At 35.9% G+C, this 16,406-nt stretch overlaps 1 protein-coding gene across 5 annotated transcripts in view; it reads left to right on the forward strand.

The window, feature by feature from the left end:
• LOC123535480 (rabphilin-3A-like) overlaps positions 1-16,406 on the forward strand; it is a 122,630-nt gene that overhangs the window by 43,034 nt on the left and 63,190 nt on the right. For all 5 annotated transcript variants that reach the window (XM_053519729.1, XM_053519728.1, XM_053519732.1 and 2 more), the window contains 3 exons: positions 1,147-1,436; positions 2,415-2,557; positions 14,107-14,250. In XM_053519729.1, the coding sequence (XP_053375704.1) occupies positions 2,481-2,557; positions 14,107-14,250 (221 nt within the window). In that variant the 5' untranslated portion in view covers positions 1,147-1,436; positions 2,415-2,480. The remainder of the gene's footprint in view (positions 1-1,146; positions 1,437-2,414; positions 2,558-14,106; positions 14,251-16,406) is intronic.

Here is a 16,406-nt window from a genome sequence, read left to right on the forward strand (position 1 = left end):
TCAACGAGCTCTTGTTATTACTTAAATTGTATTTGATTCAAACTTAAAATTGCCTAAATCTGGCACAAATATTTTATATTTATAATATGCCCTTTTTACTTAGAACGTTACTTCATTTTAATTTTGATGCTTTTTCATAATATCTCTGTTGTTACCTAATAGATTTGATTCAGACTTATAATGGTTGTTCTATGTAATTGACACAATGTTCATAACTCTGGCACCAATAAGTAGTTTATAAATTTTGCCCCCTCTTTACATAAAATTTCAGGATAAAGTTGTGATGCACTGTTGCTCTTTTAATCTCGGCTATTACAAAATCGATTTGATTCTAACTTAATGTAGTTGTTACACATTATTTTAGTCACAACATATATAAGACACACGGTACATTATGGTACTTTTGCAGACAATTTGTTCATGAGTTATGTTCCTTTTATACTAAGATAATATAATTTTTTGATACACTTTTGCAGAAATATTCCATGAATCATGTTCTATTTATACTTAGATCATGTTTTTGATACTCTATCTTTGTTATAATTGCTAAATACATTTGACTCTCACATAAACTATTGTCTAATATTGTCATCCACATTGGAGTCATTAAATGCTCCAGTGATAGCTCTAGCTTCCTCAGATCATTAACTTACCTTTTAGCCTGCTGGCAGCAAGTGATTCTGACTTTGGGATCAGTGCAAACCAAGATCAGCCTGTACAACCATGCAGGCTGATCTTGGTGCAGATCTGCACTTGTCCGTATTCAGTCAGTAAATTTTCAGTGAACATCCCTTAAAACAATAAATGATACTGCCAAAATTGAAACATTGACCAGTCCATTTTAGAAATTTTGCAGGCTAAGGGTTAACATAGAAATAGACAAGATTACTTAAATGTTTAAGGGAAAAATTAATAGTTTATGTGAAGATAATAAACCCAAGGAATTTGACAGTTTCTATTGAACTACACAAAATATCTGTTATTAATTACACTACCCTTAAGTAAACTGATCTCAGATAACCTGAGTTATCGGGAAGGGAAAAACACTTTTTTTAAGTTCTTTTGTGAGAAAAAGCTGCTTGTTGGTTTTTTTCCCTGTCAGTGGAATTGATCAGATATCAAATTGTTTTTATGTTCTATTTTCAGGGCACGTGCTATGAGTGATATATCGAGATTGGAAAAATTTAAAACCGCAGTTCCATGGTATTAGAAAGAGTGGACTGAAAATAAAGTTGAGGGAGCGACTGTATTTCCCAGCTGACATCTATTACATTGGCAGTATTGCTATGTCTGCGATTTAATGTGATAGGAGAGACACTGCTCTTATACAACAGTGTTTATTTCACAAATTGTATCGTATTGATGATGGTGAAAATTTCTGGTTAGCGATCTGCCGAGGAAAAATTATTTAAGGACTGTGTGATCAAGACTTCAGCGTAAGTACATAAAGTTTTACTGTGATTTTCATAAGACCTCAAGAAAGGCTTACTTGGAGATCAGAAAATTTATTTCAAGTAATTGGTGGACTGAGAAATTACAGTTTCGTGTAAGTACATGACTATTTTTTTCAAAAGGAACAATAAGTTATATTTAATAGAGTTTTTAAAAAAAGATTGAATGGAACATGCTTATCAATATAATTCTTTAATGGCTCATAATCATTTCCTTTGTTTATAATGTGGCTGCTGTATAGAAAGTATCATTAAATGCATTGTTTTTTTTAATTACCTCCCTTTATTTCTCTAACTTTATATTTTCTTGTATAATATTGAAAGTAGTGAAGTTCTAATCATGTAATTATTCATAACATCTATTTGACTTAAAAGATTTATATCTGTTTCTAATATAAATAAAAAACCTTATGGAATTTTGTGTACTAGTTAGCATGGTTATATAATCATTCAAGAAATTTGCAATTTGCAAATTAGCAATTTGTTTTGCATGCTGATATATTTAATTCTATCATTCATTTTAATGCAGTTAATCCACTATACAAACAAAAACATGCACTTAAAAATCTTCAACAAGGATCGTTCAGTACTGTTAAACCACCACTTTGGTTTTATAAAGGAATTAGCGACTAGACAAAGTCTTCAGGTTTTCATTCATAAAGTTGACAATGTTTATTTTGTACATTTTTTCTTTTGTTCAATGCAACACGTTCATTTTTTTCTGTTAAAAACATTGACAAGTCATTAAATTCTGTTCACAAACTGGACATGTCATCTTTTCTGTTCATAAAGTTAACTCGCCATGTCATCTTTTCTATTCATAAACTCGACATCTTTTACATCACTATGTCAACAAAGTGCATTGGGCTATTAACCTCCCCCATTCATCAGAGATATGATAATATATGTTGCATTTTTTCATTTAGGTGACAAAAGTCATACAAATATGTTTTAATTTTTCAGTGAAGTGACAGGCATTACAAGAGCGTAGAACAAGTAAAGAACACTATATGATACTGTGGGCACCATATGGGGGAAATATCTACAGATAGTGGTATGGATCGCTGGGTCTGCCCGAACGATAGACAACTTGCTCTCAGAGCTAAGTAAGTACATAAATTATATTTAAGAAATAATTAATAGCAAAAGAGTGCTTTAACACTATTTATGCATGATGGGCGGTTATACGTCGGGCGTGATAATTCCACAAGGGCGCAGCCTGAGTGAAATTATTTGTACGACGTATTACCGCCCGAGTGTATAAATAGTGTTAAAACACGATTTATCTATAAATTATTTCAAATCTAATATGCCTTTAATCTAAAACAGTAGATAAAATATAGTAGCACTCTTTCTTGGTCGCAACAAAAACTTTGACGTCACCGCACGTTAACGTTAGTGTAACGTGTTTTAACAGAGACAAGCATATTAGAATGTAAAATCAATGATTTTCACACTGGACTTATTTCTGTTATATTTGTTAACCGTCTGTATTAGTAAAAGCGGATATACACATGGTATTATTGTTCTAAATGGGCATATTTGTCTCACAAGGTAGTATTTTACTGTGCAAACCAATACCGATTTTAAATCAAGGGAATATTTAGTCTTGTGAAAATATCAGATTTTATGGTATGAAACTGTTCAGAGGTTCTGAATGAGATATCAGACTCCAAAGGTTATTTAAGAATGGTTGTGGACTAGTTTCAGAATGTAATCTTAACCTTTAGCCTGCTGGCGGCAAGTAATTCTGCATTTGTGGCCAGTGCAGACCAAGATCAGCCTGAACATCTGTGCAGTCTGATCATGGTTTGTACTGTTCGCTATTCAGTCAGGGTCCTCCGTGGCCGAGTGGTTAAGGTCGCTGACTTCAAATCACTTGCCCCTCATCAATGTAGGTTCGAGCCTCACTCAGGGCGTTTAATTCTTCATGTGAGGAAGCCATCCAGCTGGCTTACGGAAGGTTGGTGGTTCTACCCAGGTGCCCTTTCATGATGAAATAATGCACGGAGAGGCACCTGGGGTCTTCCTTCACCATCAAACCTGGAAAGTCGCCATATGACCTATAATTGTGTCGGTGAGACGTTAAGCCCAACCCAAAAAAAAAAAAAAAAAAAAAAAAATTTCAGTGAACACCCTTTTGAATAAAAAATGGTGTTGCTTAAATTGAATGATGGACCAGTCCATTTTAGAAATTTAGCAGGGTAAAGGTTAAGATTCTGAATGTTCAGGACCTAAGTCCTCAAACTCAAGATTTATATCTTTAGCCTTGAAATGAAAATATAAATTTCATACACAAAAAAATCTAGTTTCAGTGTTGCTCAAATTTTTGTGGAGCAGAAATATTCTTATTTATGGTTTTGCATAAATTAGTTATTTGCCTTGTCATGGAAAGTGTAGTTTGAATGTCTTCAGAAAATCAAAAGAAACTGGATGTTTTCCAAAAACCAAGAAGACTTTTGGATGATTTCCAGAAATTGAAAAAAGAGACAAGAACTACTTTTCTCATCTCTGTAATTGATTTTGAAAGTTAATAAATCACTTCCAGAACAAAAAGCATTTCTCCCTGCCTCCTAATTATACAGTTGCATCATGATCTATCAAGTCCTTGGCAAGTTTTATTGGTATTGATCTACCTAATAGAAGATCGTTTTCCTGAGTGTCAAATGACTGTCTATTTACCAGAATATTAAGGCAGATAATAGATTACAATTCAGATTAATTTATATATTTGATCTTGATTAAAGTCTTTTTCAGCAAATTAAGTCAAATAATAAATGAATAAAGGCTATTCACAAATACACATTACTGGAAGTGAAGCGGAACGGCAAAAAAACAGAGAATATCATGTGATCAGTGGGCCATTTTACAAAATTAATGCACCAAAATTGAATCGGAAAGTAAAATGAAATCAAATCAAAAACATGCACAAATTGAAATCCTGGTTTGATTACCAAATACCATAAAAATAAGAACTTGTCATGTTTTTCCTCAAATAAGTTTATTGCAAAACAGTGGTAAAAAATTGTCCAGGATCATCTTGCAGTTTCTAAAGAAGATAATGGTTTTCTCCAAATTTGTCTCTCTTATGCATCACATGTACCCATTTCATTTTCCGCTATTGACACAAGAATGTTTGTATTATAAACATCTAAACAGTGACATATCATTATTACACATATTAAGACTATTTCATATTTGCTATGCTTGTACACATTATCATCCAGAGATTTGTATTAAAAGTCAGGGTATAAGTGAAATCGTGATTCTGAAATGAAAAAAAAAACAGCATTTAGTCAGTTACGGTGCCGGTTCGAAGTTATTATATGAACTGTCCTTTAAATTCAGATAGATTTATACAAAGTCATATGATTAAGATTATTAAATCATCTGTGAAATCTGTTCCAACAATTATTAAGTGAGCCATGCCATGAGAAAACCAACATATTGGCTTTGCGACCAGCATGGATCCTGTCCAGCCTGCGCATCCACGCAGCCTGGTCAGGATCCATGCTGTTCGCTAACGGTTTCTCAAATTGCAAAAGGCTTTGAAAGCGAACAGCATGGATCCTGAGCAGACTGCGCGAATGCACAGGCTGGTTTGGATCCATGCTGGTCGCAAACCCACTATGTTGATTTTCTCATGGCACGGCTCACGTTAGACAGTACGATTAATTATGTCTCCCCCAGGAGACATATTGTTTTTGCCCTGTCCGTCCATCTGTCCGTCCGTACGTCACACTTCATTTCCGAGCAATAACTGGAGAACCATTTGACCTAGAACCTTCAAACTTTATAGGGTTGTAGGGCTGCTGGAGTAGACGACCCCTATTGTTTTTGGGGTCACTCTGTCAAAGGTCAAGGTCACAGGGGCCTGAACATTGAAAACCATTTCCGATCAATAACTAGAGAACCACTTGAACCAGAATGTTGAAACTTCACACGATGATTGGTCATAAAGAGTAGATGACCCCTATTGATTTTGGGGTCACTCCGTCAAAGTTCAAGGTCACAGGGGCCTGAACATTGAAAATGATTTCGGATCAATAACTAGAGAACCACTTGACCCAGAATGTTGAAACTTAATAGGATGATTGGTCATGAAGAGTAGATGACCCCTATTGTTTTTGGGGTCACTCCGTTAAAGGTCAAGGTCACAGGGGTCTGAACATTGAAAACCATTTCCAATCAATAACTTGAGTACCACTTGACCCAGAATGTTGAAACTTCATAGGATGATTGGTCATGTAGAGTAGATGACCCCTATTGTTTTTGGGGTCACTCTGTTAAAGGTCAAGGTCACAGGGGCCTGAACATGGAAAACCACTTCTGATCAATAACTTGAGTACCACTTGGCCCAGAATGTTAAAACTTCATAGGATGTTTGGACATACAGAGTAAATGACCCCAATTAATTTTGGGGTCACTCTATTAAAGGTCAAGGTCACAGGAGCCTGAACATGGAAAACAGTTTCCGGTCAGTAACTTGAGAACCACTCAACCCAGAATGTTGAAACTTCATAGGATGATTGCTCATGCAGAGTACATGACCCCTATCGATTTTGGGGTCACTCCGTTAAAGGTCAAGGTCACAGGGGCCTGAACATTGATAACCATTTCCGATCAATGACTTGAGAACCTCTTGATCCAGAATCTTGAAACTTCATAGGATAATTGAACATGCAGAGTAGATGACCGCTATTGATTTTTGGGTCAGTCTATTAAAGGTCAAGGTCACAGGGACCTGGTCATGTGAATTCATTTCTGGAAAATAACTTGTGAACCACTTTACCTAGAATGTTGAAACTTAATAGGATGATTGGACATACAGAGTAGATGACCCCTATTTATTTTGGGGTCACTTGATCAAAGGTCAAGGTCACAGGAGCCTTAACAGTGACTTGAGAACCACTAGGCCAAGAGTGTTGAAACTTAGCAGGATCACTGGACATGCAAAGTAGATGATCCCTATTGCAGCCAACCATCAGTGTCTCTTTGACTTTCGCTCCTGACTCCTATTGACTTCTTGCCTATACCACTTTGCATTGGGGGAGGCATGCGCTTTTTTGCAAAAGCATCTTCTAGTTCAAATAGAGTCTGTTCATGTAATTCAGATAGATTTATACATCTGATCAAGATTGTTTAAGAAATCATCTGGGAAATCTATTGCCACAGGTAAAGTGAGACAGCAGATTAATTCAGATAGATTTATACGCATCTGTTCATTTGATTCAGATAGATTATATGTTATAATGATAATTATAGAAATTAACTGCAAAATGCTCTTTTTCTGGTTATAATTTTGGTGTAATATAGATTGTTTACCGTGGAAATCATGATAATTGTTTTGCGAAAAGCTTGAGAGTAGGTGGATACCATTTTATCACTTTCTGTTAGATATCTTAAAGTACAGTACATATAGTTCTAGGTGAGAGACCAGAATGCAACCATGCCATTTGTCAGTTTAAAATTTTGCTTCAAATCAGTTAAATGCAGATGCAAGCTGGCTAGGTTTAGACACCATATTTTTTGTACCTTAAATTAGGAAACCAATTTCTAATCTAAAGTGGTATTTTGCAAGTTATAAATCTTCACGAGACAAGTTAACAATTAAAACAAACTTGTCTGAAAGCAATTAAAGCACTCGCTGATTACTTGCCAGCTACTGATTTACAGAGTAAGAAAGTAAGAAGCCCTATAATAGATCATCTTGTGTAGTCTAAAACATTCTTACTAGAGAGGCCCTTTTATAGATCGACTGGTGTTGCTTAATCATATTGACTAGTCTAAGAAAGGAGCTATCGTAGATGCCCTGATATTGCTAAATCATTATCCTACTGGAAAGACCCTTTAACCTTTAGCCAGCTGGCGACAAGTGATTATGCCTTTGTGACCACTGCACAGTCTGATCATCATGTCTGCACTGTTCACTACTCTTTTTGTTAATTTACAGTGTACACCCCTTTCAGTCATAGCTGGTACTGCTCAAGTCAAATGATGGACCAGTTCATTTTAGAAAATTAGCAGGGTAAAGGTTAAAAGTTAACCAGATTTTGCGTAATTATTCTTACAATTGAGAAGGGCCCTGTATTAGATCACCTTGCATTGTAATAGATTATCTGATATTGTGTTATCATTCTTAACTGGTGGGTACTTATAATAGGTCACCTGTTATGTATTGTGTAATTATTCTTACTGGAGAGACCCATAAACAAATCATTTGTTATTGTGTAAACATTTTCATTGGAGAGGTGCTGCAGTAGACCATCTAATATCCTAATATCGTGTAATAATTCTTACTGGAAAGATCCAGTAATAGATCACCCGATATTGAGTAATCATTCTCATTGGAGAGGCCCTGTAACAGATCTCCTTGCATTGTAATAAATCACCTGAATTTGTGTAATCATTCTTACCAGAGAGGCCCTGTAATAGATCATCTGTTATTGTGTAATCATTTTTACTGGGGAGACTGCTGTCGGCCTCAATAGAATTCTGAGGATATGTCCAATAAAATCTCGCACCAGAAAGTGACATTTGTCCTGGAAATGGCAGAATAAGGTAGGACATTATTGTTAGAACTAATAGGAACAAATTTAGGCTCTCCAAATGGCAAAGTGGGTCATTAGATATTGCAATATTGTACATTTACGAAAGCTGCAGATCCTGGACATTTTTTTTTTCCAGAATTGGCTAAATTAAACATACTAGTCATTTTTGGTGAGCCAATACTTATTTTTTTCTTTTGATTGAAATAATTTATCATTTGAGCCGCGCCATAGGAAAACCAACATAGTGGCTTTGCGACCAGCATGGATCCAGACCAGCCTGCGCATCCGCGCAGTCTGGTCAGGATCCATGCTGTTCGCTTTCAAAGTCTATTGCAATTAGAGAAACTGTTAGCGAACAGCATGGATCCTGACCAGACTGCGCCGATGCGCAGGCTGGTCTGGATCCAAGCTGGTCGCAAAGCCATTATGTTGGTTTTCTCATGGCGCGGCTCATTTCTCAATATTTGTTTGTGCCCTATTGCAAGAATTAGCTAGAATCAGGTAGAATTAAATTATATAGCATTCGAAAGGTTTTTGAAAGAGGAATAATTATGAACAATGAAGATTTTGAAGAAAGTGTGTTCATTTTATTGCTAGTAGCTATGAACATTTTCACATATCTTTGAAATATTCAGTACAAAAATTACAAACCAAAAATCTGTAGTATTAATAAACAAAACCTAGCTATGATTTAAAATGAAAAAAAAAAATCAACTTAAACTGTAATTTTGCTAATGATGAATCTTTTTACACTTTCGTAACCTTTAGGACTTTTTTGTTTGTTTAGTTTTACATCGCACTAACACACATGTATAGGTCATACGGCGACTTTCCAGCTTTGATGGTGGATGAAGGCTCCAGGTGCCCCTCTGTGCATTATTTCATCACAGTTAAGTGGGCACCTTGGTAGAACCACCAACCTTCTGTAAGCCAGCTGGATGGCTTTTTCACATGAAGAATTCAAAGTCCCTCAGTAAGGTTTTCAATCTACGTTTGTGAGGGGCAAGTGATTGTAAGTCAGCGACGTTAATCATTGGACCACAGAGACTCCCATCCTGATCTTTGAGACAAATTGACAGCAAAACAAAAAGGTTTATGAAAGTTATAATTAGTACATAGGATTAGGTGCCTACCACTGATTTGAACAGCGAGACAGACAGAAAAACTTTGTAATAAATCACCTGTTATTGTATAATTAAAAAAGTTTCTTCCTGGAGAAATGCTGTTTCTAGAGATACCCGTTAAAATCTGGCATCACAGAGAGACATCTTCCCTGGAAATGGCATAGCCAGATACATCATTTTTAGCTCATCTGATTTTTTGAAAAAAAATGATGAGTTATTGTCATCACTTGAGCGGTTGTCGGCGTCGGCGTCGGCGTCGGCGTCTGCGTCGGCGTTGCCTGGTTAAGTTTTATGTTTAGGTCAGCTTTTCTCCTAAACTATCAAAGCTATTGCTTTGAAACTTGGAATACTTGTTCACCATCATAAGCTGACCCTGTATAGCAAGAAACATAACTCCATCTTGCTTTTTGCAAGATTTATGGCCCCTTTTGTACTTAGAAAATATCAGATTTCTTGGTTAAGTTTTATGTTTAGGTCAACTTTTCTCCTAAACTATCAAAGCTTTTGCTTTGAAACTTGGAATACTTGTTCACCATCATAAGCAGACCCTGTACATCAAGAAACATAACTCCATCTTGCTTTTTGCAAGAATTATTGCCCCTTTTGGACTTAGAAAATCAGTTTTCTTGGTTAAGTTTTATGTTTAGGTCAGCTTTTATCCTAAACTATCAAAGCTATTCCTTTAAAACTTGCAACACTTGTTCACCATCATAAGCTGACCCTGTACAGCAAGAAACATAACTCCATCCTGCTTTTTGCAAGATTTATGGCCCCTTTTGGACTTAGAAAATATCAGATTTCTTGGTTAAGTTTTATGTTTAGGTCAAATTTTTCTCTTAAACTATCAAAGCTATTGCTTTAAAACTTGCAACTCTTGTTCACCATCATAAGCTGACCCTGTACAGCAAGCAACATAACTCCATCCTGCTTTTTGCTATAATTATTGCCCCTTTTGGACTTAGAAAAATCATTTTCTTGGTTGAATATTATGTTTAAGTCAACTTTTCTCATAAACTATCAAAGCTATTGCTTTAAAACTTGCAACAGTTTTTCACCATCATAAGTGGACACTGTACATCACGAAACATAACTCTATCCTGCTTTTTGCAAGAGTGATGGCCCTTTTTAGACTTAGAAAATCATGGGTAGGACAATATTTCTATTATACAAAAAAAATCAGATGAGCGTCAGCACCCGCAAGGCGGTGCTCTTGTTGTTAGACCTATTATGAGCAAATTAAGCTCTCAGAAAATAAAAGTGGGTTGTTAGATATTGAGATATTGGTCAGGAACATTTGAGAAAGCCATAGATCATGGCTGGTTTGATTAAGATGCTGAATAGAACAAGAGCTCATAGAACACAAAATGCCCCCTTCATGCATTGACAGTAATTGCACAAGGAACAGAAATTATTTGGTCACTGTGCACTGCACGTTTGAGGAACTGACCTCAAATCAATAATTATGGGTCATTTACCAGTCATAAGTAAACTCTGTATCAGATGTGATCTGAGACCAAAGCATTCTCTAGTTATTTTGCAAAATAAGGTCTACTGTTTCTGGGTTAATGTGATCAGAATCCCTTTAAAGTTTCTTAATCTTAGGCCCACGCATCCTCAAGTTATCTTTCCGAAATTGTTATATTGTTCTGAGTCACCCTGACCTACTGACCTACTGACATCAAAATCAGTGATGGTCATCCTCTAGTCATGACCAACCTCCCCGTCAACTTTCATGTTCTAGGCCCAAGCATTCTCCAGTTATCTTCCAGAAACAGTTTAACTGTTCCAGGTCAATGTGCCCTTGACTTTTGACCTACTTCCCTCAGAATCAATAGGGGTCATCTGCTAGTTATGACCAGCCTCCCTATCAGCTTTCATGAACCTAAGCCCAAGCATTCTCAAGTTATCCAGAAAATGTTTAACTGTTTCAGATCACTGTGACCTTGACCTTTGACCTACTGACCTCGAAATCAATAGGGGTCATTTGCTGGTCATGACAACCTCCCTATTAAGTTTCATGATCCTAGGCCCAAGAGTTCATCTGTTCTGGGTCACTGTGAATTTAACCTTTGATTTACTGACCTCAGACACAATAGGGGTCATTTGCTGGTCATGCCTAACATCCCCATCAATTTTTATGATCGTAGGCCCAATGTCTTGAGTTTTCATCTGGAAACGGTTTAACTGTTCCAGGTCACTGTTACCTTGACCTTTGACATACTAAAATTAAATCTCAAAATCAATAGGTGTCATTTGCTGGTCTGTCAACTTTCATGATGTTAAGACCAACTGTTTATGAGTTTTCATCCAGAAACCAATTGGTCTACACCGACATACTGACCGATATACCTACCGACTGACATCTTCAAAGCAATACACAGCTCCTTCTTCGAAGAAGGGCATAAAAAGGTTAAATTAAGACTACATTTTAAACTAAATCAGACAAATCTTTTGTAGCAAATTTCAGTTTTTGAGTCGGATAAACGCTTTCAAGCGTTTGACGAGTCCTTGCTATCACCCGATTTTTCATTCTTATTAAATGGCCTCACAACACAGCGAAGTGATGTAGTTCCATTAGATTGTCTCTAATTTCAAAGAGTTCATTGATCGAATGAAGTTCAGTTATGTCAGTCCTATTTGCTATGATCAGTATACTATGTAATCTGTCAAATTTATGGCTTGTAATTGTGCATTACTCGAATAAAGCCACGTATTTTCTTCCGCGGTAACTCATTAAGCATAAACACGCATAACGATTCTGCGGGATTTGGTAATACATTTGCGCATATGATTATAGTGACGAATTTTATGCCCTTTTGTCAAAAAATAGCAACTATAATGTTCACAAATTCAAATAAAAACTGCATACGGTATTACCTTATTAGCCAAATTATCCATTTGTTACCCTGTCCGTTTCAAAAAATAATCTTTAAAATCATTGCGCAAAATAACAAATTTATCGCGCTGTGCATTTTGTGAATTGCGCAGGCTTACCAAGCTTGCGTAACATCCAGCGAAAGACAAAATATAGTTCCAGAACATACTGCTAGTATTTTATTGAGTCGGGTACCTCTGAAAGCAAATTGGAATGTCTCTTTGATATGTCTCTTATCAAAGAGTTTACCACATCGATGAAATTAAATTATGATATCTTCATTTTAAATGACCCGAATAAGATATGTGCAGTATGTTAATTCTTCCGCATCTTCGCGGATGAATCCTAACTACATTTCTGGACACTTGTCGGCGAACACACGTGACCTGTTTATAACAACGCTTTACGACTTTGCGTGGGTTGAATTTTGCAGTCAGTAAGCGGATAAATTATCGGAGGAAGAAGCTCTTACTGGTTTGTTTAATTACTACTGATATTAAAAATGATTTTATTTCTTATTTTTCGAGAAATAAACAAATCGGGAAACATTAAATTGTATTTTCTTGTAGTTTTTGAAATCGAAAGTAAATCGTCTATGTTTGGCTGCTTTGACGAAACGAAACAACTTTTTTTATGAAAAGATTAAAATAAGAGATAATTTAACCATAAACTCCAATGTCAGATACTGCCAATTGCTGCTAAATGTCTTCGTATCATCACAATTTGTAAAACATTTTGTTGAAACTGGAGATTTAGAAAAGTGTAATCGTATCCGGATATAATATTTTGCGTAAATATCGAGCTGTGTTATGAAGTTTTAACATTCAAGTAACAGACATGATAGATATTATTGTAACAGAAATGATTCTAGAATTTATTTTTTATAACACCTACATAGAATCTATATCAGACTCATATTCTAGTCCTGAGGCATGATCTGAAAGTAAAATGATGAATTATGACAGTCATTCATACTTTGGATATTGTAATACTAAAAAGAAGGTAATATTAGAAATTGAAACATAAAATTCTCAGTTAGAAATCGCACCAAAGGCTGTATTAAGGGTCAGGGGTCAACATATTCAAATATTTCTTGTGGTGATACCCAAACCCTACTTGCAGGAGGGGATATCCTCCCACACCCTTCCCCCCATATTGCCACTTTAAAGTTTGATACATTTGCCCGTTTACCACCTGCCACAATGCCCATTTCAAAATCTGACTGCAATTTAAAGCAGGAAGAAACATTCCTCCCCACACCCACCCTGCTACCGACCGTGTAAAAATGGCTCAAATATTTTTTCAGCCCAGTCTGGGCCTGTCTGTCTACATGAATCAAAATGGACAATTGAAAGTGCATGGACTTTGGGATTACAGACATGATTTTGAAGGGGTTAACAGGTCTGAAATAGAATAAATGATAGTTTTAACTAAAAAAGAACTGTATTTATTAATATCGGTTACACTATATATTGACACTCAGCAACATTTACATACATGTATCTCTAAACGCAAAAGTAAGCATAATTTAAATTGACATCACTTATAATATGATTGAACAATACCTAATATATGACACGGTTATCGCCAGGCCCATTATCTGCAAAAAATCTGAACAGTTCTTTCGTCCATTCGTTACAAATTGTATGTGGCAATCCGAGATGTAAAATTTTAATATATAATTGTCATATTCAAATTTTTTTCATGTGGGAATATATACCAGCCGATAATTGCCTCTTTTGGCAATGCCGGAGGCAAATGCTTACTGGAAAAATATATATAGTCATGGGCAGTACCTTAGTGTCAGCTGTCAAATTGTAGTTTGTACTTTCAACATTTTTATTTCTGCGAACCACTCTTCAATTTTAGAGAAATATATTGGGTTTAAATACTTGTATAATGTCAATCAAAGTTTTACTAGGCAATAATCATCGACTGAATGTTCATTTCATTTATTGTAACAAAATCTCTGTTTAGTTGGGGAAAAAAAAACTAAAAACAAACTGAAACCGATAGACTATACTACCAGTACATCAATCATTAGTCGACTCTCAGGCCCTTCAGGCCTTTGATTATAATTCATTCAAACCAAAATAAAATTTCAGGCTCGGAACAGGATGGTCCGTGCACACAAACAAGTTCAGCTCATTCCAGAAGTCACAGCATCTAAGTCTCGAAGAACAAGAACAAATAATGAACGTTATTCAGAAAGCGGACTACCTAGAAAATGTGGAGCAAGAACGAATAGGGTAACGTAACTTTCTGTTTGGTTAAGTTAAAATTCTCCGTATATACATGTGATTTCGGCATTCTCCGTTTGTTACAGAATACATTGCTTGTATGAGCTGCATTAAATTTTACAGCTGAAGTGAATGACGAAATAACAGACAAAAGCATTTTTAGCTCCACTTTTCGAAGAAAAAGTAGAGCTATTGTACTTGCCCCGGCATCGGCGTCGCCGTTGGTTAAAGTTTTTGATAAAGTCATATATCTCTGTTACTATCAAAGTTTTGACTTGAAACTTAAAATACTTATTTACTATCAAAGACTACACCAGGAGAAACAATCTCCATAACTCCGATTTGCATTTTGACAGAATTGTTCCCCTTTTTAGCTCACATGTCACAAAGTGACAGTGTGAGCTTTTGTGATTGCGCAGCGTCCGTCGTCCGTCCGTGCGTCCGTCCGTGCGTAAACTTTCGCTTGTGACCTCTCTAGAGGTCACATTTTTCATGGGATCTTTATGAAAGTTGGTCAGAATGTTCATCTTGATGATATCTAGGTCAAGTTCGAAACTGGGTCACGTGCGATCAAAAACTAGGTCAGTAGGTCTAAAAATAGAAAAACCTTGTGACCTCTCTAGAGGCCACATTTTTCACAAGATCTTCATGAAAGTTGGTCAGAATGTTCATCTTGATGATATCTAGGTCAAGTTCGAAACTGGGTCACGTGCCTTCAAAAACTAGGTCAGTAGGTCAAATGATAGAAAAACCTTGTGACCTCTCTAGCGGCCATATTTTTCATGGGATCTATATGAAAGTTGGTGTGAATGTTCATCTTGATATTATCTAGGTCAAGTTCGAAACTGGGTCAGCTGCGGTCAAAAACTAGGTCATTAGGTCTAAAAATAGAAAAACCTTGTGACCTCTCTAGAGGTCATACTTTTGAATGGATCTTCATGAAAATTGGTCAGAATGTTCACCTTGATGATATCTAGGTCAAGTTTGAAACTGGGTCATGTGCCATCAATAACTAGGTCAGTAGGTCAAATAATAAAAAAACCTTGTGACCTCTCTAGAAGCCATATTTTTCATGGGAACTGTATGAAGGTTGGTCTGAATATTCATCTTGATGATATCTAGGCCAAGTTCGAAACTGGGTCAACTGTGGTTAAAAACTAGGTCAGTAGGTCTAAAAATAGAAAAACCTTGTGACCTCTCTAGAGGCCATATTTTTCATGGGATCTGTATGAAAGTTGGTATGAATGTTCATGTTGATGATATCTAGATCAGTTTCGAATCTGGATCAGCTGCGGTCAAAAACTAGGTCATTAGGTTCAAAAATAGAAAAAGCTTGTGACCTCTCTAGAGGCCATACTTTTGAATGGATCTTCATGAAAATTGGTCAGAATGTTCATCTTGATGATATCTAGGTCAAGTTTGAAACTGGGTCACGTGCCGTCAATAACTAGGTCAGTAGGTCAAATAATGAAAAAACCTTGTGACCTCTCTAGAGGCCATATTTTTCATGGGATCTGTATGAAAGTTGATCTGAATGTTCATCTTGATGATATCTAGGTCAGGTTAAAAACTGGGTCACATGAGCTCAAAAACTAGGTCACTATGTCAAATAATAGAAAAAAACGACTTCGTACTCAGTTCAAAACTGGGTCATGTTGGGACAGGTGAGCGATTCAGGACCATCATGGTCCTCTTGTTAACTTAGAATTTTTGGTTAAAGTTTTTGATAAAGTCAAATATCTCTGTTACTATCAAAGCTATTGACTTGTAACTTAAAATACTTATTTACCATCATAGTCTACACCAGGAGAAACAATCCCCATAACTCTGTTTTGAATTTTGACAGAATTATGCCCCGTTTTAACTTAGAATGTTTTATTAAAATTTTTGATAAAGTCAAATATCTCTGTTACTATTAAAGGTTTTGACTTGAAAAGTCAAAATAGTTATTTACTATCAAAGTCTACACCAGGAGACACAATTCCCATAACTCTGATTTGAATATTGACAGAGTTATGCCCCTTTTTAGCTTAGAATTTTTGGTTAAAGTTTTTGATAAAGTCAAATTTCTCTGTTACTATCGAAGCTTTTGATTTGAAACTTAAAATACTTATTTACCATCAAAGTCTATGCTAGGAGAAACAATCTCCATAACTCTGTTTTGA

The sequence above is a fragment of the Mercenaria mercenaria genome, chromosome 12 (assembly GCF_021730395.1).
Source record: "Mercenaria mercenaria strain notata chromosome 12, MADL_Memer_1, whole genome shotgun sequence".
Classification (NCBI taxonomy): Eukaryota; Metazoa; Mollusca; class Bivalvia; order Venerida; family Veneridae; genus Mercenaria; species Mercenaria mercenaria.